The sequence below is a fragment of the Microtus oregoni genome, unplaced genomic scaffold (assembly GCF_018167655.1).
Source record: "Microtus oregoni isolate MIOR12 unplaced genomic scaffold, Mior012 000054F_ref0000373, whole genome shotgun sequence".
Lineage (NCBI taxonomy): Eukaryota > Metazoa > Chordata > Mammalia > Rodentia > Cricetidae > Microtus > Microtus oregoni.
Genome location: NW_024543830.1, coordinates 2,296,153 through 2,320,536, shown reverse-complemented (window position 1 = coordinate 2,320,536; position 24,384 = coordinate 2,296,153). Strand labels below are relative to the sequence as shown.

General features: G+C 44.5%; 1 protein-coding gene across 4 annotated transcripts in view; it reads left to right on the top strand.

The window, feature by feature from the left end:
- The window catches only part of LOC121437871 (exopolyphosphatase PRUNE1-like), a 41,835-nt gene extending 19,523 nt beyond the window's left edge, over positions 1-22,312 (top strand). For 3 of the 4 annotated variants that reach the window (XM_041637978.1, XM_041637976.1, XM_041637977.1), the window contains exons 4-8: positions 829-1,013; positions 2,453-2,611; positions 4,314-4,408; positions 17,604-17,762; positions 20,080-22,312. In XM_041637978.1, coding sequence (XP_041493912.1) covers positions 829-1,013; positions 2,453-2,611; positions 4,314-4,408; positions 17,604-17,762; positions 20,080-20,508 — 1,027 coding nt within the window. In that variant the 3' untranslated portion in view covers positions 20,509-22,312. The remainder of the gene's footprint in view (positions 1-828; positions 1,014-2,452; positions 2,612-4,313; positions 4,409-17,603; positions 17,763-20,079) is intronic. The other variant, XM_041637979.1, reaches the window with a different exon arrangement.
- The last annotated feature ends 2,072 nt before the right edge of the window (positions 22,313-24,384 follow it).

Sequence of the window (24,384 nt, the reverse complement as noted above, 5' to 3'; positions counted from 1 at the left end):
TTATCTCATTGCACTGGAGGGAAACTGAGGGCCTCAGTCTATAGAGGAGTTGGCCCTTGAGCCTAGTCTACAAAGAGAACTTGGTGTTTGTCCCCTGCAGGGGTGGGAAGGTAGCTGAGAGGAATTAATGGAAGCGAAGCCAGGCAGGCATGAAATTGCACACTGAGTTGGGGAACTGGGAATTGTTTTGTGCAGCTGACATTAAATGTGTCGGAGAGGTAAGCCGTGAATTTATGCGACCGAGGTGTGTGGGGCGGATCATGGAGGCCGCATAGGGCCTTTTGAGAGTGTAGACTTTACTTTTAGGTAGCAGAAAGTTTGTGGATTATATTATTCCAGATCCTAACAGAATAAAGTTTTTTATTGTTGTCTTGTTTTTGTTTTTAAGTAAGTGATCATTCAGGAAACATGAAGGTTTAATGAGCCCTGGTGAAGAGCCAAAACAGTCTAGGGGCTCCAGAGGGTGTAGCACAGGGGTGGGAAGGAAGGCATGGATGGGTAAAGCCCTAACCTGCTGACCTAGTGGTATTTGATTGTCAAGAGAAGAAGGTTTTCTGTTGAGTATCAGAATGGACACTCAATTGGAACGGCAACCTAAAGGACAATGTAGACATTCATAGCAGACACTTCACAGGGTTTGTTGTTTAAATGCCATTTCAGATGCCACATTAAAGAGAGTAGAGAAGAGTGAGGCAGGGGTAAAAGTGACCTCTATGTGTTTGCCTAAGGCGCCCACACCTTTCTTTGCGGTGGAGACTGGTTCTGGCATCTGGAGTGCTCTTACGTTTCTCTCTCTTCCTGTTTTCTGTGAACCACCGCCCTCCCCAGAAGTGACGCTGCTCTGGAGGAGGCGGTAGCAGAGGTGCTGGACCATCGACCAATTGAGCAGAAATACTGTCCTCCCTGTCATGTTTCAGTTGAGCTGGTGGGGTCCTGTGCTACCCTGGTGGCAGAGAGAATCCTCCAGGGGGCGCCAGAGATCTTGGACAGACAAACTGCCTCCCTACTGCACGGTAAGGGATCAGTTTTGGGTTAGGACCTGATTGGTTCCTTTGCTCCCTTCCCACACAGGGAGCGTGAAAGTCTAGCCGCTTGCAGCCTTACTTGTAACTGTGAGCTAGAAGCCATCCCTCATCACAGAGGGCGAGGGGTCGCTTGCGGTAGTTGGGCATTTTTCTCACTGCCTGGGGATTTATGTTGGAGACCATGGAAAGGAAGCACAGGGCAGCTGACCTTGGCAGTTCCCTCTGGCCGCTCTGTCTAATAGAAAGAGGACTCGCGGAGAAATAGGAAACATCCCACCAGGAAGCGGTTGTGTGTCTGACAGCTCTCCTCACCTTTTCCCTCTCATTTTTCCACCAGTTGTGTGTGTGCTGAGACTAGATTGTCCGAGGCAGTCTCTTCCAGTGTTAATAGCCATGATATCTGTGGTGGAAGACAAAACCCAAACACAGAGGGAAGTAGGCGCAAAGCTTCATCTGTAGCCAAGCAGCTATTTAAATTCATAGCTACTGAAAGAGGGGAATCTGTTTTTCCGTGGAGTGACTTTAGGTATTATCAAACACTCTTCAGGGCAGGCTCCATTCTTAGGAATAGTTAGCCAACAAAAACCCTGGGTTTTTGCTTTTGTATTTTTGTCTTTTTAAAAAATTTTTTTTTAAATTTTCACGTGGACATGCATTTTGCCTGCATGTATATCTGTGCACTACATGTATGTCTGGTACCCTCAGACACTCAGAAGAATGGCATTGTTGTGAACTGCCGTATGGGTGCTGGGAATTGAACTTGAGTCCTCTGGAAGAGCAGCCAATGTTCTTACCTGAGCCATCTATCTCTCTAGCCCCTACCTGCTTACTTGAGAGAGAGAAAGAACATGCAGTTGGGTGGGTAGGGAGGTGGAAGCAGAGCTGGGGAAGGGAAAAGAATATTAAATTTTCAAAGAATAAATAAAAATGTAAAAAAAATCTGTGATGGAATTTGGCTTACTGAGGAGCTGGATTCCCCTGAGGTTGTGAAACCCACAAGGCCCAGGATGCCCAGGCTTCTTTTTATTCTATTTATTTACTTTTATGTGTGTGTTTTGTCTGCATATATATCTGCATAATGTACATGCCTGGTGCCTAGGGAGGCCAGAAGAGGGCTTTAGAGCTCCTGAGCCTGGAGTTGTCAGCTGCCGTGTTGGTTCTGGGACTCTGTAAGAGGAACCAGTGCTCTTCACCGCTGAGCGTCTCTCCAACCTCAGGCTTCTTGTCCACCTTCCCAGGCTCTTCATTGTGTTTCACTTTGGGAGTTCACACTTAGGGCATGGTCAGTCCAAGTGTATTGTCTGTTCTCATGGTTTGCCCTGGCTGTACTCTCTAGATTGTGTCTATTGGGTTTGGAATTACATGTGTGCCGGTGGTTGTGACTTGCTCACAGGACTCCTGTTCTTCCATATCCCTTCCCTTCGTAGGTACCATCATTCTGGACTGTGTCAACATGGATGCAAAAGTTGGAAAGGCAACCCCAAAGGACAGCAAATACGTAGAAAAGCTGGAGGCCCTCTTCCCAGATCTTCCCCAGAGAAAGGACATCTTTGATTCTCTGCAAAAGGCAAAGTTTGACGTCTCGGGTATGATGGATTTCCTACATGAGGAACTCAGTGGGCAAGCTTTGAACATGGCATCTGGAAAGGTGTCAGAGCGATGTCAGAGCGTTAAAATGGTTTACTCTGTACACCAGAGAGAAGCAAGGGGCATCATGGCTGCCCATGAACGATCAGTCATCTGCTAGGTTATTCCATCCTGAGTTTGGAAGAGATAAGAAGAGCTGGGGATGGTAGCCCATGCTATGCTCCCAGCATTGGTGAAGCCAAGGTGGGAAGACAGAAGGTTCAGGGCAACCTGCACTACTTAATGAGTTGAAGGACAGCATGGTTTATAGAAGAAGACCCTATCTCAAAAAGTGAAAGCTACATAGAAAAACCCTGTCTTGAAAAAATAAAATAAAATAAAAGGGACTTAAAAAAAAATCCAAGACTAGCTGAGAAGTGGCAGGTGTACACCTTTAATCCCAGCACTTAAGAGACAGAGGCAGGTGGATCTCTGTGAGTTCGAGGCCAGCCTGGTCTACAGAGTGAGTTTCAGGACAGCCAGGGCTACACACAGAAAACTATGTCTTGAAAAATCACAAATAAATAAACAGACAAATAAATAAATAAATTTAGTCCCAAGGCTATATGCATAACCCAAATGGGACTTGATGGCTAGGAAAAGGGAAAAGAAGGAAGTAGGTGGTTAGGAAGGCAGGTGGGCCTGGGGATACTGGGGGGGGGGTAACTATGATCAACGTATTATATGAAATTCTCAAAGAATAAAAATTGTAGAGTCCCAGTCTAATCTGAGAATGTAGGCCATAAATAACATATATGGGGGGGTAAGTTATCAGAGCAGGAGCCGTGTGACTGAAGAAAGAAGAAAGGACAAAGAGAACCAAGGACTCCCATAATCTACCTGTTGGCGTAAGAAAAGCAAAAAAAGGAAGCAGAAATGTGACACGTACTTTTAGGAAGTTAAAAGAAGACAGAAAGGAAGAAAACCCCAGGGCCAAGGATGTAGCCAAAGAGCAGGCCCCACCCAGCGTACACAAGGGCCCAGGTGTGACCCCCAGCAAAACCAATCAATAAAGAAAGGGTGATGGGGACAGGAGGAGGCTGGGGAAGAGGTAAAAGCCTGTTGTGTTGGTTCTGGTTTTTCGTTTGCTTTTTTGAGGTGTTGTGTTTGTTTTAATGAGGTGGTCTCACTGTGTAGCCCTAGCTAACCTGAAACTCACAGTATAGACCTGGCTCGTCTCAAACTCCTGACTCCATAGCCTTGGGATAACAGTGTGCACACCACACCCAGTAAACCACCTCTTCTTTGACCCTTCTGCAAAGTCCCTTACTCTAAAGGTGACCATTCAACTCTTCTGACCTGATTGTTACCATCTTTTAAATTTTTTATTTTTTAATTTATGGGTGTTTTGCCTGCATTTTGTCTGTGTACTATGTACATGTCTGATGCCCTCAGAAGATAGAGAGGGGCATCAGATCCCCTGGAATTACAGTTACTCAGTTTTGAGCTGCCGTGTGGGTGCTGGGAATTGAACCCTGGCGCTCCGGAAGAGCAAATAGTGCCCTTAGCTGTTGAGCCATCTCTCCAGCCTGTGACCTGACTAGTCAAGTGATCCCTTCTGTAATTACATCTTCACTTATTGCTCCTGTTTTCCTCGTCTTCCCCTTTATGGTGTTAGGCCACATCCCCTCTCTGACTCCTAATTTCCTGTCTCTTTTCTAGGCCTGACCACTGAGCAAATGCTCAGAAAAGACCAGAAGACCATCTACAGACAAGGCACCAAGGTGACCATCAGTGCAATCTACATGGATTTGGAGGTAAGAGCCAACCGCCGGTGTGAACGTGAAGGGAGCATCTTTCTTCATCCACAAGACTTTGCCCTTCACTCCTGCCCACTGTGGGCTGCCTTGGTACCTCTCCACTTGTCCCGGTGTCCTCTGGGATTCTCCACAGCCCATCACCTCTCACTGTGCTGCTGTCATAGCCTGGATACTAGCTTCTCTGCGCCCACCTCAGTTTTGCATATAATCAGTGATTTTGTATATATGCATTTTTTTTAATATTTATTTATTATGTATACAATATTCTGTCTGTGTGTGTGTCTGCAGGCCAGAAGAGGGCACCAAACCTCATTACAGATGGTTGTGAGCCACCATGTGGTTGCTGGGAATTGAACTCAGGACCTTTGGAAGAGCAAGCAATGCTCTTAACCACTGAGCCATCTCTCCAGCCCCCGATATATGTATTTTTTAAGAAGTACTTTAACAGGGCTAGAGAGTTGGTTCAGTGGTTCTTAGCATTGTTCACTTTACAGAGGACCTGAGTTCAGTTCTCAGCACCCACATAGTGGTTCACAGTGATTTGTAACTTTAGTTCCAGGGACTCTCGTGCTCTCTTCAGACATCTATGGGCCCCAGACACACACATAGTACACTTATATAATGTAGGCAAAATACCATTCATAAAGTAATCTAAAACGAAAAAATATAGCCATTAACAGCTGAGCCATATCTCCAGCCCTTTCAAAATATTTTTAAAATTACATTTATGCCAGGCATGGTGACACATGCCTTTAATCTCTGCGCTCTGGAATCTCAGAGGTAGGCAAATCTCTGAGTTTCAAGCCAGGTGGGGCTACAGAGTAAGACCCTTTCTCAAAACAAAGCAGAGTATTTATTGGTGTTTGTGAGAGTGTGTGTCCTATAACACACTTACAAGGGCCAGAGGACAACAAGCAATAGTCAGTTCTTTGCTTCTACTATGTAGATTTTGAGGGTTGAACTCAGGTTGGCAGCAAGTGCCTTTACCCACTGAGCCATCTGCTTGGCCCTATTCATGTGGTTTTCAAGACAGGCTGGCATGGGACTGTGTAGTCTAGACTGGTCTTGAATTCAAAACAAGCTTCCTGCCTCTGCGTAGACAGAAACGGCTCAGGCATATTCCTAGCTAACTCTTATATCTTAAATTAACCCATTTCTGTTAATCTATGTGTCCCCATGAGGCTGTGGTTTAATGGTAAGGTTTGGCGTCTTTCTCCTTCTGTAGCTACATGGCGTCTCGTTGGCTCTGCCTACTCTCTCTATATATCTGTTTGGATTTCCCACCTGACTTTACTCTGTTAAGCCAGTGGCCAAAACAGCTTTATTCATCAACCAATAAAGGCAGCACAAATGCAGAAGGACATTTCACATTATCTCCCCTTTTCTGTCTGATTAAAAAGGAAGGCTTTAACTTTAACATGGTAAAATTACATCTACAAAATGGCCCCACGTTGGGCGCCATTAATAAATGGAGACTACAATTACATTTTGCCTGCCACCCAGACCCAAATAATCACACATAAACTGTATTAATTACAACACTGTTGCTGGGTGGTGGTGGCACATGCCTTTATCCCAGCACTCGGGAGGCAGAGGCAGGAAGATCTTTGTGAGTTCGAGGCCAGCCTGGTCTAGAAGAGCTAGTTCCAGGACAGGCCCCAAAGATACAGAGAAACCCTGTCTCCAGAAAAAAAAATTCCCTTTATGGGCTGGAGAGATGGTTCAGTGGTTAAGAACAACAGATGCTCTTCCAGAATGACTGGGTTCACTTCCCAGCACCCACATGGCAGCTCACAACTCTCTGCACCTCCAGTTCCAGGGGACCCAACACGCTTGTACATGACATACTTCCAGGTAAAACACTATTGCACAGGAAATAAAAATAAATAAATTGTTTAATGCCGTGGGACAATGGTCCTTAGTATTAAAAGAAATTAATTACAATACTGTTTGGCCAGCAGCTCTGGCATATTCCTAGCTAGCTCTTTTTTTTAATGTTCCCTTTTTTATTTATTTATTTTTATTTATCTATTTATTAAAGGTTTCCGTCTCTTCCTCGCCACCACCTGCCACCTCCCTCCCCTTCCCCAACCAAGTCCCTCTCCCCCATCAGCCCAAAGAGCAATCAGGGTTCCCTGCCCTGTGGGAAGTCCAAGGACCCCCCACCTCCATCCAGGTCTAGTAAGGTGAGCATCCAAACTGCCTAGGCTCCCACAAAGCCAGTACGTGCAGTAGGATCAAAAACCATTGCCATTGTTCTTGAGTTCTCAGTAATCCTCATTGTCTGCTATGTTCAGCGAGTCTGGTTTTATCCCAGGCTTTTTCAGACCCAGGCCAGCTGGCCTTGGTGAGTTCCCGATAGAACATCCCCATTGTCTCAGTGTGTGGGTGCACCCCTCGCAGTCCTGAGTTCCTTGCTCGTGCTCTCTCTCCTTCTACTCCTGATTTGGACCTTGAGATTTCTGTCCGGTGCTCCAATGTGGCTCTCTGTCTCTGTCTCCTTTCATCGCCTGATGAAGGTTAATATTCAGGAGGATGCCTATATGTTTTTCTTTGGGTTCTCCTTCTTATTTAGCTTCTCTAGGATCACTAATTATAGGCTCAATATCCTTTATTTATGGCTAGAAACCAAATATGAGTGAGTACATCCCATGTTCCTCTTTTTGGGTCTGGCTTACCTCACTCAGGATAGTGTTTTCTATTTCCATCCATTTGCATGCAAAATTCAAGAAGTCCTTATTTTTTACTGCTGAGTAGTACTCTAATATGTATATATTCCATACTTTCTTCATCCATTCTTTCATTGAAGGGCATCTAGGTTGTTTCCAGGTTCTGGCTATTACAAACAATGCTGCTATGAACATAGTAGAGCATATACTTTTGTTGTATGATAAGGCCTCTCTTGGGTATATTCCCAAGAGTTGTATTTCTGGGTCCAGGGGTAGGTTGATCCTGAATTTCCTGAGAAACCGCCACACTGCTTTCCAGAGTGGTTGCACAAGTTTGCATTCCCACCAGCAATGGATGAGTGTACCCCTTTCTCCACAACCTCTCCAGCAAAGGCTATCATTGGTGTTTTTTATTTTAGCCATTCTGACAGGTGTAAGATGGTATCTTAAAGTTGTCTTGATTTGCATTTCCTTGATCGCTAAGGAAGTTGAGCATGACCTTAAGTGTCTTCTGGCCATTTTAACTTCTTCTGTTGAGAATTCTCTGTTCAGCTCAGTGCCTCATTTTATAATTGGATTGATTAGCCTTTTACAGTCTAGTTTCCTGAGTTCTTTATATATTTTGGAGATCAGACCTTTGTCAGTTGCGGGGTTGGTGAAGATCTTCTTCCAGTCAGTGGGTTGCCTTTGTGTCTTAGCGACAGTGTCCTTTGCTTTACAGAAGCTTCTCGGTCTCAGGAGGTCCCATTTATTCAATGAGGCCCTTAATGTCTGTGCTGCTGGGGTTATACGTAGGAAGTGGTCTCCTGTGCCCATATGTTGTAGGGTACTTCCCACTTTCTCTTCTATCAGGTTCAGTGTGTTCGGACTGATATTGAGGTCTTTAATCCATTTGGACTTGAGTTTTGTGCATGGTGATAGATATGGATCTATTTTCATTCTTCTACAGGTTGACATCCAGTTTTGCAAGCACAATTTGTTGAAGTTGCTCTCTTTTTTCTATTGTATACTTTTAGCTCCTTTATTGAAAATCAGGTGTTCATAGGTTTGTGGGTTAATGTCAGGGTCTTCTATTTGATTCCATTGGTCGACTTCTCTGTTTTTATGCCAATACCAAGCTGTTTTCAATACTGTAGCTCTGTAATAGAGTTTGAAGTCAGGGATGGTAATGCCTCCAGACAATCCTTTATTGTATAAGATTGTTTTGGCTATCCTGGGTTTTTTTGTTTTTCCATATAAAGTTGATTATTGTCTTCTCCAGATCTGTGAAGAATTTTGATGGGATTTTGATGGGGATTGCATTGAATCTATAGATTGCTTTTGGTAGAATTGCCATTTTTACTATGTGGATCCTCCCAATCCAAGAGCAAGGGAGATCCTTCCATTTTCTGGTGTCCTCTTCAATTTCTTTCTTCAAAGACTTAAAGTTCTTGTTATATAGATCTCACTTCCTTGGTCAGAGTTACCCCAAGATATTTTATGCTATTTGTGGCTATTGTGAAAGGTGATGCTTCTCTGATTTCCCTCTCTGTTTCCTTATCCTTAGTGTATAGGAAGGCAACTGATTTTTTGGAGTTGATCTTGTATCCTGCCACATTACTAAAGGTGTTTATCAGCTGTAAAAGTTCTTTGGTAGAGTTTTTGGGGTCGCTTATGTATACTATCATATCATCTGCAAATAACGAAAGCTTAAGTTCTTCCTTTCCAATACGAATCCCCTTGATCCCCTTATGTTGTCTTATTGCTATTGCTAGAACTTCAAGCACTATATTGAAGAGGTATAGAGAGAGTGGACATCCTTGTCGTGTTCCTGATTTTAGTGGGATGGCTTTGAGTTTTTCTCCATTTAATTTAATGTTAGCTGTCGGCTTGCTGTAAATAGCTTTTATTATATTTAGGTATGACCCTTGTATCCCTAATCTCTCCAAGACCTTTATCTTAAAGGGGTGTTGAATTTTGTCGAATGCTTTTTCAGCATCTAATGAAATGATCATATGTTTTTTTTTGTTTCAGTTTATTTATATGGTGGATTACATTGATAGATTTGCATATGTTGAACCAGCCCTGCATCTCTGGGATGAAGCCTACTTGATCATAATGGATAATTTTTCTAATGTGTTCTTGGATTCGGTTTGCCAGTATTTTATTGAGAATTTTTGCGTTGATATTCATGAGTGAGATAGGCCTGTAATTCTCTTTCTTGGTTGGGTCTTTGTGTGGTTTTGGTATCAGGGTAACTGTAGCTTCATAAAAGGAATTTGGCAATGACTCTTCTGTTTCTATATTGTGAAATACATTAAGGAGTATAGGTATTAGCTCTTCTTGGAAGTTCTGGTAGAATTCTGCATTGAAACCATCTGGTCCTGGGCTTTTTTTGGAAGGGAGATTTTTGATAACAGTTTCTGGTTTTTCGCGACTAACAGGTCTATTTAGATCGTTCACCTGGGCTTGGTTTAGCTTTGGTATATGGTACTTATCTAAAAAAATGTCCATTTCTTTTGCATTTTCCAGTTTTGTGGCATACAGTCTTTTGTAGTAAGATCTAATGATTCTCTGAATTTCCTCTGTGTCTGTGGTTATGTCCCCCTTTTCATTTCTGATCTTATTTATTTGCGTGTTCTCTCTCTGTTGTTTAATTAGTTTGGATAGGGGTTTGTCGATCTGTTGATTTTCTCCAAGTACCAACTTTTTGTTTCATTGATTCTTTGGACTGTTTTCTGTGTTTCTATTTTGTTGATTTCCACCCTCAGTTTGTTTATTTCCAGTCTTCTATTCCTCCTGGGCACGTCTGCTTCTTTTTATTTTTCTAAATCTTTCAGGTGTGCTGTTAAGTCCCCAATGTATGCATTCTCCGTTTTCTTTAAGTGGGCACTTAGTGCTATGAACTTTCCTCTTAGCACTGCTTTCATCGTGTCCCATAGGTTTGAGTATGTTGTCTCTTTATTTTCATTAAATTCAAGGAAGACTTTAATTTCTTTCTTAATTTCTTCCTTGACCCAGGTGTGGTTCAGTAGTTGACTGTTCAGTTTCCATGAGTTTGTAGGCTTTCTGGCATTGTTGTTGCCTTCTAACTTTAATCCGTGGTGATCTGATAAGACACAGGTGGACACTGATATTTTTTTGTATTTGTGGAGGTTTCCTTTGTTTCCGAGTATGTGGTCAATTTTCAAGAAGGTTCCATGAGCTGCAGAGAAGAAGTTATATTCTTTCCTATTTGGGTAGAGTGTTCTATAGATGTCTGTTAAGTCCATTTGCTTCATTACCTCCAATACTTCTCTTAATTCTCTATTAGTTTCTGTCTGATTGACCTGTCCATTGGAGAGAGAGGTGTGTTGAAGTCTCCTACTACTAGTGTGTGTGGTTTGATGTCTGCCTTGAGTTCTAGTAATATTTCTTTTTTATAAGTGGGTGCTTTTATATTAGGGGTGTAGATATTCAGGATTGAGAGGTCATCCTGATGAATTGTTCCTGTTATGAGTATAAAGTGTCCATCTCGATCTCTTCTGATTGATTTTAGTTTGAAGTCAGTTTTGTTAGAAATTAGTATGGCCACATCTGCTTTTTTCTTAGGACCATTTGCTTGAAAGACCTTTTCCCAACCCTTTATTCTGAGTAGATGCCTGTCTTTTTGGTAGAGATATGTTTCTTGCAAACAGCAGAATGTTGGATCCTGTTTTCTTATCCAATCTCTTAGCCTGTGCCTTTTTATAGGTGAATTGAGACCATTAATATTAAGTGATATTAATGACCAGTGATTGTTTACTCCAGTTATTCTTATTGTTTTTGGTAGTAGAGTTTGTGTGTCTCCCTTCTTTGAGTTGTGCTGGTGAAGGGTCGCTAGATGCCTGAGTTATTGTAGGCAGTGTTGGCAATGTTGGATTCCTTGGGTTGCGATTTTCCTTCTATTACTTTCTGTAGGGCTGGATTTGTGGCTACGTATTGTTTAAATTTGTTCTTATCCTGGAATGTCTTGTTTTTTCCATTGATAGTGAACAATAGCTTGGCTGGGTATAGTAGTTTGGGTTTGTATCCATGGTCTCTTCGTTTCTGCAGTACATCTATCCTGGACCTTCTGGCTTTCATGGTTTCCATAGAGAAGTCAGGTGTAAGTCTGATCGGTTTACCTTTATAAGTTACTTGGCCTTTTTCCTTTGCAGCTCTTAATATTCTTTCTTTAACCTGTATATTTTGTGTTTTGATTATTATATGGCGAGGGGATGTTTTTCTTTGATCCAGTCTGTTTGGTGTTCTGTATGCTTCTTGAATATTCAAAGGAATATCTTTCTTTTTGTTGGGAAAGTTTTCTTCCATAATTTTGATAAAAATATTTTCTGGGCCGGGCGATGGTGGCGCACGCCTTTAATCCCAGCACTCGGGAGGCAGAGGCAGGCGGAACTCTGTGAGTTCGAGCCCAGCCTGGTCTACAGAGCTAGTTCCAGGACAGGCTCCAAAGCCACAGAGAAACCCTGTCTCGAAAAACCAAAAAAAAAAAAAAAACATATTTTCTGGGCCTTTGAGCTGTGACTCTTCTCCTTCTTCTATTCCTATTATTCTTAGGTTTGGTCTTTTTATTGTGTCCCATATTTCCTGAATGTTTTGTGATGAGAATTTGTTGGCTTTGCTGTTTTCTTTGATCAGTGCGTTTATTTTCTCTATGGTGTCCTCAGAATCTGAGATTCTTTCTTTTATCTCTTGTATTCTATTGATTATGCTTGTTTCTGTAGACTCTGCTCGTTGACCTAGATTTTCCATATCCAGCTGGTCCTCAGTTTGTGTTTTCTTCCTTGCTTCCATTTCAGTTTTCAATTCTTGAACTGTTTCCCTTACCTGTTTGATCGTTTTTTTCTTGGTTTCCCAGGGTATCATGTATGTATTTACTCATTTCTTCAAACTTTTTGTTATACTTCCCATCCATTTCTATAAGGGCTTTTTTTACATGTTGTTTAAGGGACTCTATTGCTTTCATAAAGTCAATTTTTTCCACTTCTTCGGTGTTAGGGTGTTCAAGTCCTTCTGTTGTAAGATCATTGGGTTCTGGTGTTTTCATGTTGTTTTTCAAATTATTGGGTGAATTCTTGCCTTGGCGCCTGCCCATCTCCTCCTATCGATGCTATCTAATGGGTCTTTTAAAACCAGATCAGGTTTCCCTGCTGGCCAGGGGCTCCTCTTACAAAATGCCCTCGTTCTGTTTCCTGGCTTCTGCCGGGGGGCCAAGATCCCTCTCACCCCTCAGAAGGGTCTTCAGGAACAGGAACAGGCTCCCCGTTTGCCAGGGACCTCGCCAACAAAAGGCCTACCTCTTTGATTTAATTGTAATGGGGCGATCTGCTCTCAGTGTTGTGTGCCGTCCCTGCCAGTCCCTGCTGCTTGCGGCCTGCGTCTGCTACTGCGCCGGGGTCCCCGCCGCCTCTCCTAGCTAGCTCTTACATCTTAAATTAACCTATTTCTGTTAGTCTATAGATTGTCATGTGGCGTTAACTCATTTTCTACAATGTCTTTCCTTGGTCGCTAACTGGCATCTGCTTGACTCCGCCTACTCTCTCTCTATCTCTGTTTGGATTTCCCGTCTGGCTTTACTCTGCTAAGCCATTGGCTGAAACAGCTTTATTCATCAACCAATAAAAGCAGCACATATACAAAAGGACGTCACACATCATCCCTGCTTCTAAGAGCTAAGATTACAGTCTTGAGCTACCATAGCCAACTGTAGAATGATCCTCAACAACTAAGAGTGATCTGCTCTTATAAAGGACCAAGGTTTGGTCCATGTCAGGCAGTTTATAACTACTTATAAGTTCTAGAGACTCCTATGCTGACTGGTCTCTGTAAGTATCTTCTCTCATACAGACACACTTATATACACATAATTTTTTTTATTTTAGAATGTATGTATATATAGCCTGAGAATATTTACCTTAGGCTAGGTGTTTTGGCTAGTTTTATGTCAACTTGATACAAGCTAGAATCATTTGTGAGATGGGAACCCCTGTTGACAAAACATCCCCCATAAGATCGGGCTGTAGGCAAGACCATATGGTATTTTCTTAATTAGTGGTCAATGTGAGATTGATTGGTCTGTTAGTCCTGGGTTCTATAAGAAAGCAGACTGAACAAACCATGTGGAGTTACCAGTAAGCAGCACCCCTCCATGGCCTCTGCATCAGCTCCTGCCCTCCTCCTTCAGTGATGGACTAAGATGTGGAAATATGAGCCAAATAAACCCTTTCTTCCTCAAGCCACTTTTGGTCATGTTTCCTTACAATGATAGTAACCCTCACTGGAACACCAGGTATGGTGCCAAGTGCTTTTAATCCCAGTGCTTGGGAAACAGGCCAGCCAGGGTTACGTAGTGAGACCCTATCTTAAATAAGTAAATAGATAAAATAATAAATGAGATCACATCCAGTCCCTCCTTGCTTTATTCTTTTTCACTGTGTTTCTTACACAATCTAAAGCCTTCCCTGTACCTTTATCTGACCTCTGACCTTGACTCTGGCCTTACCTCCTTCCAGCCCTGCTGGTTCTGGTCTCCAAGGGCATCAGCATTCATGTGCACATCAGCATTCATTCATGTGCACATCAGCATTTGTACTTAAAAATCAAATAAATCTTTGAAAACAATAACAACAATCAAGGGCTGGAGAGAAGGCTCAGTGGTTAAGAGAACTTGTTTCTTTGTAGAGGACCTGAGTTTGGTTCCCAGCATGCACTTGGAGGCTCACAAGCATCTATAATTCCAGTTTCTGGAGCTGGAGAAATGGCTCACTGGTTAAGAGCACTGACTGCTCTTCCAAAGGACCTGGGTTCAAATCCCAGCACCCATATGGCAGCTCACAACTGTCAGTGACTCTAAGATCTGACACCCTCACACAGACACACATGCAGGCAAAGCACCAATGCACAGGAAATAAAAATAAATAAGTTTAAAAAGTTTCGTAGAATTATATATTCTCTTCTGACCTCTGTGGACACTACCAAGTATACACATAGTACAGGTACATACACCCAGTCTAAACGCATAAAGTAAATAAATCTAAACAAAAAGTACTACAGTTCCTGTTATACAGTAGTCTCATAGGTTGGTCTGTTTACCAGTGCTGAGGACATGCTGGGCAAATGCACTACCACTAAAATTGGATAGTTTTCACGCCCCTCATTCATATATTTCAGCTTTGAGGTCCCATGTGGATCACACACACAGTTTAAGGAACCATGGTATAGGTTTCTCAGCGGTTAAGAGCACTGGCTGCTCTTCCAGAGGTCCTGGTTTCAATTCTCAGCAACCACATGGTGACTCACAGCTATCTGTAATGAGATCTGATGCCCTCCTCTGCCCTGCAGGCATACACACATTCAGAATATTGAATACATGATAGATAAATAAATCTTTAAAAAAGAAAAAATATAGACAACAAGGGGGCTGGAGAGATGGCTCAGCGGTTAAGAGCATTGCCTGCTCTTCCAAAGGTCATGAGTTCAATTCCCAGCAACCACATGGTGGCTCATAACCATCTGTAATGAGGTTTGGTCTCTTCTTGCAGACACACATACAGACAGAATATTGTATGCATAATAAATAAATATTTAAAAAAAATATAGACAACACGAAAGGGTTGGCACGCAGCCTAGCCACTGTACAGACTGACACTTTAGAATGTAGCGATGACTCAGGAGCTCGTCAGGCTCAGTCACCAGCTCAGATCCCCAGGACATGGGCACCAGCAACTCCAGTGTCATGCAGGGAGGAGACAGGCTCACTGGGGCTTCCTGGCCAGCAGCCTAGAATACGGCAAAAGTGATAAAGCAGCACACCTGATGTCCTCCTCTGGTCTCTGCGCATGCACATATACACGCATGTACCATGTGCATATATCACACACGCACACTAACTGAAGAAAGGCCAAGAATTGAGAAAAGCCCAGTATTATGTATTAAAGAAAACGCTGCATGAAAAATATTTGGGTGATATAGATTAGCAAAGAGCGAGTCAAGGATGCCCTGGAGACAGAACTAGCTTTGTCTTCATGGCTTGCTCTGCCTGCTTCTTATAAAACGCAGGCCTTTCTGCCCAGGGTTGGCACCACCCACAGTGAGCTGGGCCCTTTCCTGTCAATCATTAGTGTGAAATGCCCCACAGGCTTGTCTGCAGGCAGGTCTAAGGGAGGCATTTTCTCTTGAGGTTTTCTCTTCCCAGGCGACCAGAAACTCTAACTAGCACAACCGGCCACCACTCATGCTTTCCTTCTCTGTTTTCTTCAGGCTTAATCCTTAAAACAGTTGTTTGGTAAATGCTGTCTTATTTTTATTGAGGAAGCCTAGGCCCGGAAGGTGGGATGATTATCACTTCTTGATCTTATGTCTGAGAGGTACTGTAGTAGAGCTAATTTTTTGTTTTTGTTTTGGTTTGTTTTTGTTTTTATGGTGAAAAAGTGTATATTTAGAATTAGCCGGCTGGGCTCAGTTTAGATGATTCCAATCTTGTTGGCAACATCCAGAGCATCATAATCAGGAGCCAACCGAACATATGCCTTCTTCTCTCCGTCGGGCCTTATGAGGGTGTTGACTTTGGCCACATCGATGTCATAGAGTTTCTTCACAGCCTGTTTGATCTGGTGCTTGTTGGCCTTGACGTCCACAATGAACACAAGTGTGTTGTTGTCTTCTATCTTCTTCATGGCTGACTCGGTGGTCAGGGGGAATTTGATGATGGCATAGTGGTCAAGCTTGTTCCTCCTGGGAGTGCTCTTCCGGGTATTTAGGCTGCCTTCGTAGCCGCAGGGTCTTGGGACACCGAAAGGTGGGCAATGTGCGGATCTTCTTTTTGTGGCTGTGGACGCCTTTCAGCACTGCCTTCTTGGCTTTCAAGGCCTTCGCTTTAGCTTCGGCTTTGGGAGGGGCAGGAGCTTCCTTCTTGGCTTTCGGCGCCATCTTGACGAAAAGGCAGTGGAGCTAATTTTTAAAACAATTCTGTCTCAATCGGAAGCCTGCATTCTCCCTGTCTGTCACAGCTCCAGCAGAAATGCTGTATACCACTGTTGTAGTGGTATACACGATTGAATCACATGCACAGACCTCTGCGAGGGCTAGTTAGCAAGGATATGGTCTGGCTGTACGCGTCCCTTACTTGTTAGTAAGAATATGGTCTAACTGAACCTTATAGAAAAGAAAGTGGGAAGTACACTTAAATGTATTGGCACAGGGAACCACTTCCTAAATATAACCCCAGCAGCACAGACACTGAGAGAAACAATTAATAAATAAACTGAAAAGCTTATGTAAAGCAAAGGACACAGTCAACAAGACAAAATGACAGCCTACAGAATGGGAAAAGATCTTCACTAACCCCAAATCAGAGAGAGGTCTGATCTCCAAAGAAATTGGACACCAAAAGATCACATAATCCAATTAAAAAATGGAGTACAGACCTAAACAGAGAATTCTCAACAGAGGAATCTAAAATGGCTGGAAGACACTTAAGGAAATGTTCAACATCCTTAGTCATCAGAAAATGCAAATCAAAACAACTCTGAGATTCCATCTTACACCTGTAAGAATGGCCAAGATCAAAAACACTCATGACAACTTATGCTGGAGAGGTTGTGGGGAAAAGGGAACACTTCTGCATTGCTGGTGGGAATGCAAGCTGGTACAACCCCTTTGGATGTCAGTGTGGCAATTTCTCAGAAAATTAGGAAACAACCTTCCTCAAGACCTAGTAATACAACTTTTGGGTATATATATATCCAAAGGATGCTCAGTCGTACCACAAGAACATGTGCTCATCTATGTTCATAGCAGCTTTGTTTGTCATAGCCAGAACTTGGAGACAACCTAAATGCCCCTTGATCAAAGAATGGATAAGAAAAATGTGGTACATTTACACAATAGAGTTCGACACAGAAGAAAAAAATTAACGACAGCTTGAATTTTGCAGGAAAATGGATGAAGCTAGAAAACATTATTTTGGGGACTGGAGAGATGGCTCAACAGTTAAGAGCACTGACTATTCTTCCAGAGGTCCTGAGTTCAATTCCCAGCAACCACATGGTGGCTCACAACCACCTATAATGAGATCTGGTGCCCTCTTCTGGCCTACTGGCAAGATACTGTATAAATAAATAAATCTTTAAAGAAAGAAAGAAAGGAAAGAAAAAAAGAAAGAAAAAGAAAGAAAACATTATCTTTAGTGGGGTAACCCAGACACAGAAAGACAATTATCACATGTACTCACTCATAGGTGGTTTTTAAACATAAAACAAAGAAAGCCAGCCTACAAACCACAATCCCAGAGAACTTAGACAACAATGCAGACAGTAATAGAGACTTACATAGATCTAAGAAAGTAGAAAAGGACAAGATCTCCTGAGTTAATTGGGAGCTTGGGGGAACTTGGGAGAAGATTGAAAGTCGGGGGGAAGGGGGAGGCAGGCAGAGGAGCAGAGAAAAATGTAGAGATCAATAAATATCAATAAAAAAAATATGGTCTGGCTGTAAGCGTCCCTTACTCGGCTTCATCTTTCTAGGCCTTTCTGCAGCGGCTGGACCTCCTGGAAGACCTCAGTGCTTTCTGCCATGAGCACAGCTATGATGCCCTGGTTGCCATGACTATCTTCTTCAACACTCAGAATGAGCCAGTACGACAATTAGCTGTGTTCTGTCCCCACTCGGCACTTCGAATGACAGTAAGTCTTCCATCAGTCAATCTGAGGGTCAGTGACCAGAGTGTGCCTTTGTGTTCTATAGCTCTGTGCTGACCTTGCCTCAGGCTGTATCTTTATAAAAGGGTGTGTTTTAGTTTTATTCTTATTTATTTATTTTTTTTGAGACAGGGTTTTTCTGTGAAACAGTCCTGGCTGTCCTGGAACTCACTCTGTAGACCAGGCTGGCCTCGAACTCATAGAGATATGCCTGCCTCTGCCTCCCGAGTGCTGGGATTAAAGGCATGCACCACCACCACCCGGCATAATTTTTATTCACTATTGTGTGTTTGTGTCCATGTGAGCATGTGCATATGTGTGTATGGATGCCCATGGAAGCTAGAAGAGGTGTTTAGATCCCGTGGAGCGAGAGTGACATAGCCACCCAACATGGATGGATGCTGGAATTCAGTTGTCTTCATGATTGTGCAAGGGAAGTCTCCAGCCCAAGGCCCAGCTACTCAGAATCTCATAGACAAGGACCAGGCCCCGTGCGTGTTTTTATCCACATGATCTACGAGGAGTAGCCGTAGGCATACAGTTACTGAGAAAAGCACTCCTAAAGCTAGAGACAACAATTCCTGCTTACGAGGAGTTTAAAACAAACTCTGGTTACAAGGAAATGTCAACCTGGACTTAAAAATTTGCTCTTGCCGGGCGGTGGTGGCGCACGCCTTTAATCCCAGCACTTGGGAGGCAGAGGCAGGCGGATCTCTGTGAGTTCGAGACCAGCCTGGTCTACAAGAGCTAGTTCCAGGACAGGCTCCAAAACCACAGAGAAACCCTGTCTCGAAAAACCAAAAAAAAAAAAAAAAATTGCTCTTAACTGGGCATGATGACCCAGGCCTGTATTCCTGGAATTTAGGGAGAGACTGAGGATTTAGCTCAGCGATAGAGTACTCACCTAGCCCAAGCCCTGGGTTTGCAATACCATTCAAACAAAAACAAAAACAAGCAACCACAACAAAAAAACATAAAAAAAAGGCGGTGGCGGTAGCACATTCCTTTAATCCCAGTTCTCAGGAGGCAGAGGCAGGCAGATCTCTGAGTTCAAGGCCAGCCTGGTCTACAAAGTGAATTCCAGAACAGGCTCCATAGCTACACAGAGAAACCCTGTCTCCAAAACAAACAAAAAACCTAAGAGAAAATCAATTCTTTCTTTCTTTTCATTGTCTTGGCAATTTATGGACAGAGGGTGTGGCCCAGGGGTGGGGCACTTGCCGTGCGGGCCCGGGCCCGTGTGTGTGTGTGTGTGTGTGTGTGTGTGTGTGAGAGAGAGAGAGAGAGAGAAGGGGGCCCCTCCCCACCCTTGCACACACAGTAGGACCCTTTTCAGCTGTGTACCAGCTAGAATTGTATGCACCCAGGAGAGGAGTGTCTGCCTTTGCTGCCACATTTCCTTTGTTTCCTCCCCTGGTGTAGGGTAGCTGGCACATGGAGAGGTTTTATAATCAGGTAAACGTGATTTCTGTCTTGGGTTCCTGCCCACTCGCCCTTTGAGCTAAGCCAGAGGACTAGAGTCACTGACTCAAGTAAGTGTCATCATTGCCGTCTGCCGTGGCCGTCAGCGTAAAGTGCGTTCTGAGGCAGAGTCCGTGTTCATGTGACTCTCACCAACCATGCTAAGGGAAGGTACTTCAGCTATAAGAAAGTATCCTCCCATCTTCCGGAACCTACCCCTCTCGGCCACTCTGATGATGGTAGCTACCCGTGCTCTTCATGCTGGGAGATAGGATCTTTTTACTGTCTACTCTGCCATCTCGTCCCTCCCTCCTAGGTAAGACATTTAGAACACTACTTTTGATGACAGTCCTGTCAAGAGGGAGAGAGACAGAGAGAAAACCTCTGTGTACTTTGATTTCAAATATGTCATCTAAATAAATGTTCCAGCCATGCTGTGTGTCTTATAATATCAGCACATGGGAAGCTGAGGCAGGGGCATTACAATGCATTCAAGGCCAGCCTAGGCTGCTTAGTAAGTTCCAGGGTAGCAGTATGTGTTAAGACCTTGTGTCAAGAAAGAAAAAGAAAAAAGAAAAAGGGAGGTGGTCTGGAAATGTAAATCATCTGCAGCTTGCTTGCCGGATGCTTGAAGCTCTGGATTTGATCCCAGGCACCTCAGTTGGGGATGCTGGCACACAGGTAACCTCAGCACTGAGAAGGCAGAGGTGGGTGGGTCTGCGTGTGTTCCAGGCCAGCCAGGACTACACAGTGAGACACACAGAATACTCTTCCCTCCGTCAGAAACCTCAGCTCTCTGCTGTGCCAAATTTAGCATCAGCCTTGTTCTTGTCTCCTGCAGATCTGTGGCGTCTTGGAGCAGTCCACCTCCCCAGCCTTGAGGCTGACCCCCATCCCAAGCCTCTTCCCTGACCTCCAGACCTACCTTCAAGGCAACACCCAGGTCTCTCGCAAGAAACTTCTGCCTGTGCTCCAGGAAGCCCTCTCAGCCTACTTTGACTCAAGGAAGATGCCTCCAGGGCAGCCTGAGGTAGTGGGAATGTCCAGGGAGCAGGCGGACAAGGAACTGGACAGGGCAGGTAACTCCCTGATGGCTGGACTGAGTCAGGATGACGAGGACCCTCCGCTGCCCCCCACGCCCATGAACAGCTTGGTGGATGAGTGCCCTCTGGATCAGGGGCTGCCTAAGCTGTCAGCCGAGGCTGTCTTTGAGAAGTGCAGCCAGATCTCACTGTCCCAGTCGGCCAGAGTCTCCCCATCAAAGAAGTGACTGTTGGGAGGGGTGGGGAGAGTGGAGGAGGTGGCTGCCCACCTCAGGTGCATGTTTGGAGATGTCTGACCATTTCAGCAAGCGTGTCTATTGCTCCAGGATCTGGTGTACTGTTCTCCTAAAGCTGGGAGGGAAGAAAGCAGCTGCTGTAAGAATGGCTTCCTGCCTCTCCCAGCCAGTCTCTACCAGTCAGACAAGTTTTATTATTTTATTATTTGATCTGCACTGATTTTCCTCTGTTCGAATTTTGATGGGTATGGTGTGATATGCCACTGTCCTAGCAGAGCGGGACTGAAGGAATGTAGACCCCATCTCCATGTCTTCAGAAGGCCCATGGGCAGAGCCAGGTCTGTCAGGAAACCAACTACTTGTCTTCTTGAATTCTCCGTTTCATTTTTTAAAAGTTCTTCTTGAGACAGAGACCCGTCTAGCCCAGACTTGCCTTGAACTTTGTATGTGTCTGAGGCAAGCCTTGAACTCCTAATCCTCCTGAGTGGAATTGTAGTCACGTATAACCAACCATACCTGACTAGTCTCTCATCTTTTTTTTTGTTTTGTTTTGTTTTTTTGAGACAGGTTTTCTCTGTAGCTTTGGAGCCTGTCCTGGAACTCACTATAGACCAGGCTGGCCTCGAACTCACAGAGATCCGCCTGCCTCTGCCTCCTGAGTGCTGGGATTAAAGTCGTGTGCCACCACTGCCAGCCTCGTGTCTCATCTTGCACCTGTGGCTGGACTTCCTATTTCTTTGCCTGCTTCTGTCCCAGGGTCACAGGAAGCCTGAGGAGACCCGGAGCATCAAGAGGTTCTTGGCTTCATGGAGCACCCAGGAAGGCTGTTAGTACCTTGTAGGCATTTTTTTTTCCTAGGAGGGCAGAACTTGATTGGGCCATGGATGTCTCCCGCCTCAGTGGCTCTGGCAGGTTCTCGTCTGTCTTTTCTGGTGTTGCTCATGTTAAAGAAAGCATGGGTGGGTCTTCTGGTGAGACATTTCCCTATCTGTAAATGAGGGTTAGGAGTAGATGTTCCCGGTATCCTGTGACCTGCCCCCTCTTTATGTCAGCCTTTCCCTCCTCTGCTGTCTTCCCTGGGAGTGCTCAGAGTTGCTGGATTGTGTGTGTTTATTTGTGATTGTACCAAGGGACTTAGCCTCATGTAGCATGTACAGGGATACATCATGAGCCGGCAGCGAGCTCTCTCCCAGTGACTAGTCTGCATGTGTGGTCTCTCCCTCTCCCCCTTTTTTTCAGCCAGCCTATTTTCCCTGTTCTTACCCCATTGAAATTGCAAACAATATTGATGAACTGTAGGATGTGGCAGTTTGGGGCAACCCGACTTCACTTTAGGGTATGATGTCTGTAGCCATTGGGAACGTGAACTATTGGTGCGATCACTGAACCAAAGGGATTGTGTCCTGTGACTTTGGTACTTTGTTTTGCATTTTTGTTTTGTATTAAATACTTTCTTCCTGTTTGAGGTCTTGTCTCTTTTTGTTATCGGGCCTGGAGAGTCTGAACAGCATGCAGCTCACCTAGCTCGCCTCCTTGTGCCCTTCTGATAGTGGCCCCACCTCTGACAAACCCCTCTCTCGCTCCTGCTCTGTTGACTCAGCTGGAGCGCTCAACCTTCCCTATGTGATTTCTGTCACATAGCTGTGCTTAAAATATTCAGTCATGGCCTCAGTTTGGTTTTTGTTGGTTTGTTTTTTGAACAGGGTTTCTCTGTGTCTCCCTGGATGTCCTTGAACTCGCTCTGTAGAGCAGTCTGTCCTGAAACTGAGACCCACCTGGCTCTGCCGTCCTAGTACTGAGATTAAAAGCATGCACCACCATGACCTGGCCTGTTTTGTTTCTTTTTTTTAAAACACTCTCCCAAACTGCCCTTGCTTATCAAACAACTGGAGCTAACTTTAGCAATCCTCCTGCGGAAGCCTCTCCTTGCTGAGCTGCGATGTGAGATGCCCAACTTGTCTTCTCTTTTCCTCATGCTGGGAAAGCAGGTCCAAGATAGACTTAAAGCCTTCGTGTGTGTGTGTGTGTGTGTGTGTATGTGTGTGTGTGTGTTTCTGGTGACTGAACCTAGCCTCATGCACGCTGGGCCCGTGTTCTGCTGCTGCCCTCTTTTTTTTTTTAAATACAATATTTTTATATTTATTATGTATACAATATTCTGTCTGTGTGTATGTCTACAGGCCAGAAGAGGGCACTAGACCTCACTATAGATGGTTGTGAGCCACTATGTGGTTGCTGGGAATTGAACTCAGGACCTTTGGAAGAGCAGGCAATGCTCTTAACCTCTGAGCCATCTCTCCAGCCCTGCTGCCCTCTTTTTAATGGTTGCTGCCTTTGAAGCTGCGGCTGTCCTAATCAGCAACCGCAGCTCTGCCGCTACCAGCGGCCAGGCTACAAGTAGCGCAGCCTGAGGAAATTCTGTTCCCTCTGGCACCATGCTTTCAGAGAGAACTTTCTAAGTCTCCATTCCCCCTAAAGATCTCGTGATTCAAAGGTTGAGGTAGAATCTTGCTCCCCGGAGAGTCTGAACAGCACGCAGCTCACCTAGCTCGCCTCCTTGTGCTCTTTCTGGTCCCTCCTTATAAACCCTTCTCCACCTGGCTCCGCCCTACTCCTTCCCGTCAGCTAGTTGCTGGCTCAGCCTCCAGACTGCCGGTAAATTTTATTTAGTCAAACACATCTTTGCATCATTAAACAAGTGTTCCGAGCATAAATAAAAGTAACACACCTTAAAATAATATTCTACAACAGTCTACCACTGACCAGTTTTAACTTTGTAAGACAGGGTCTCCCTAAATTGCCCAGGCTGGCTTTGAACTTGCAGTCCTGCCTCAGCCTCCTGAGTAGCAGAGGTTACAAGCCCTCACCAGAACCTGCTTTTAAAAGCTACCTGCTGGGGTTCCAAGATGATGTGGACAGAGGCACTCAGTGCCAAGATGACCACCTGAAGTTGATCCTTAGGTGGAAGGAGAGTACCAATCTCACAAGATGTCACACACACTAAATCATATTTTAAAAATAAGTTAAACCAGCTGGGCGGTGGTGGCGCACACCTTTAATCCCTGCAATTTGGGTGGCAGAGGCAGGCGGATCTCTGATTTCAAGGCCAACCTGGTCTACAAGAGCTAGTTTCAGGACAGGCTCCAAAGCTACAGAGAAACCCTCTGGGGACAAGGGGGCGGCGGTGAGGAGTAAAAGTAAAACCTAGCTCCTAAGGAACTGAGGCAGAAAGATCACCCATACTTTCCCCCCATCATACTGTTTGAATGTAAGACACTGAAAAAAATAAAGGTTTGGGGAGCTGCCTTTGTGGATAGGCACTTATTCAAGCAGGAGGACCCAGGTTCGGATCTCCAGAACACACAAAGGCTGGGCGGATTGTGCGTCCAGCTCTTGGGAAATTGCTGGGGTTAAACTGGCTAGCTAAAACTAGAAAAATCAATCAGTGAGCTCTGGATTCAATTGCATAGCCCAGCCTCAGATTTTCTGGAAAAGATTCTTATCCATCATTAGCTTCAGGCTTCCCCAGGAATGCAAAAACATAAAATTATCTTTTAACACCCCCTCCCCTTAAAAGAGCGAAACAAGGGACTTCCAAGTTACGAAGAATCTGGACTAGAGAACAACAAACGGCCACCCTAGAAATCTCACTCTCCACCCGAAAGCCCGCCCCCACACGAGAGGCTGGGCTTTGGGGCAGACCTGCTCCTTGGGAGGGGAGGTGGCAAAACCTGTTTGAAGATGAGGTTGCCTCCCTTCCACACCTCCTTAGAGGCCAGAGCAAAGGCTGAAACAGAAAAGGAAAGAGTGGTGGGGGCTGGGGTCACAGCCTCCTACCCTTCATAAAGTGTTGAGAGAACTCGGGAC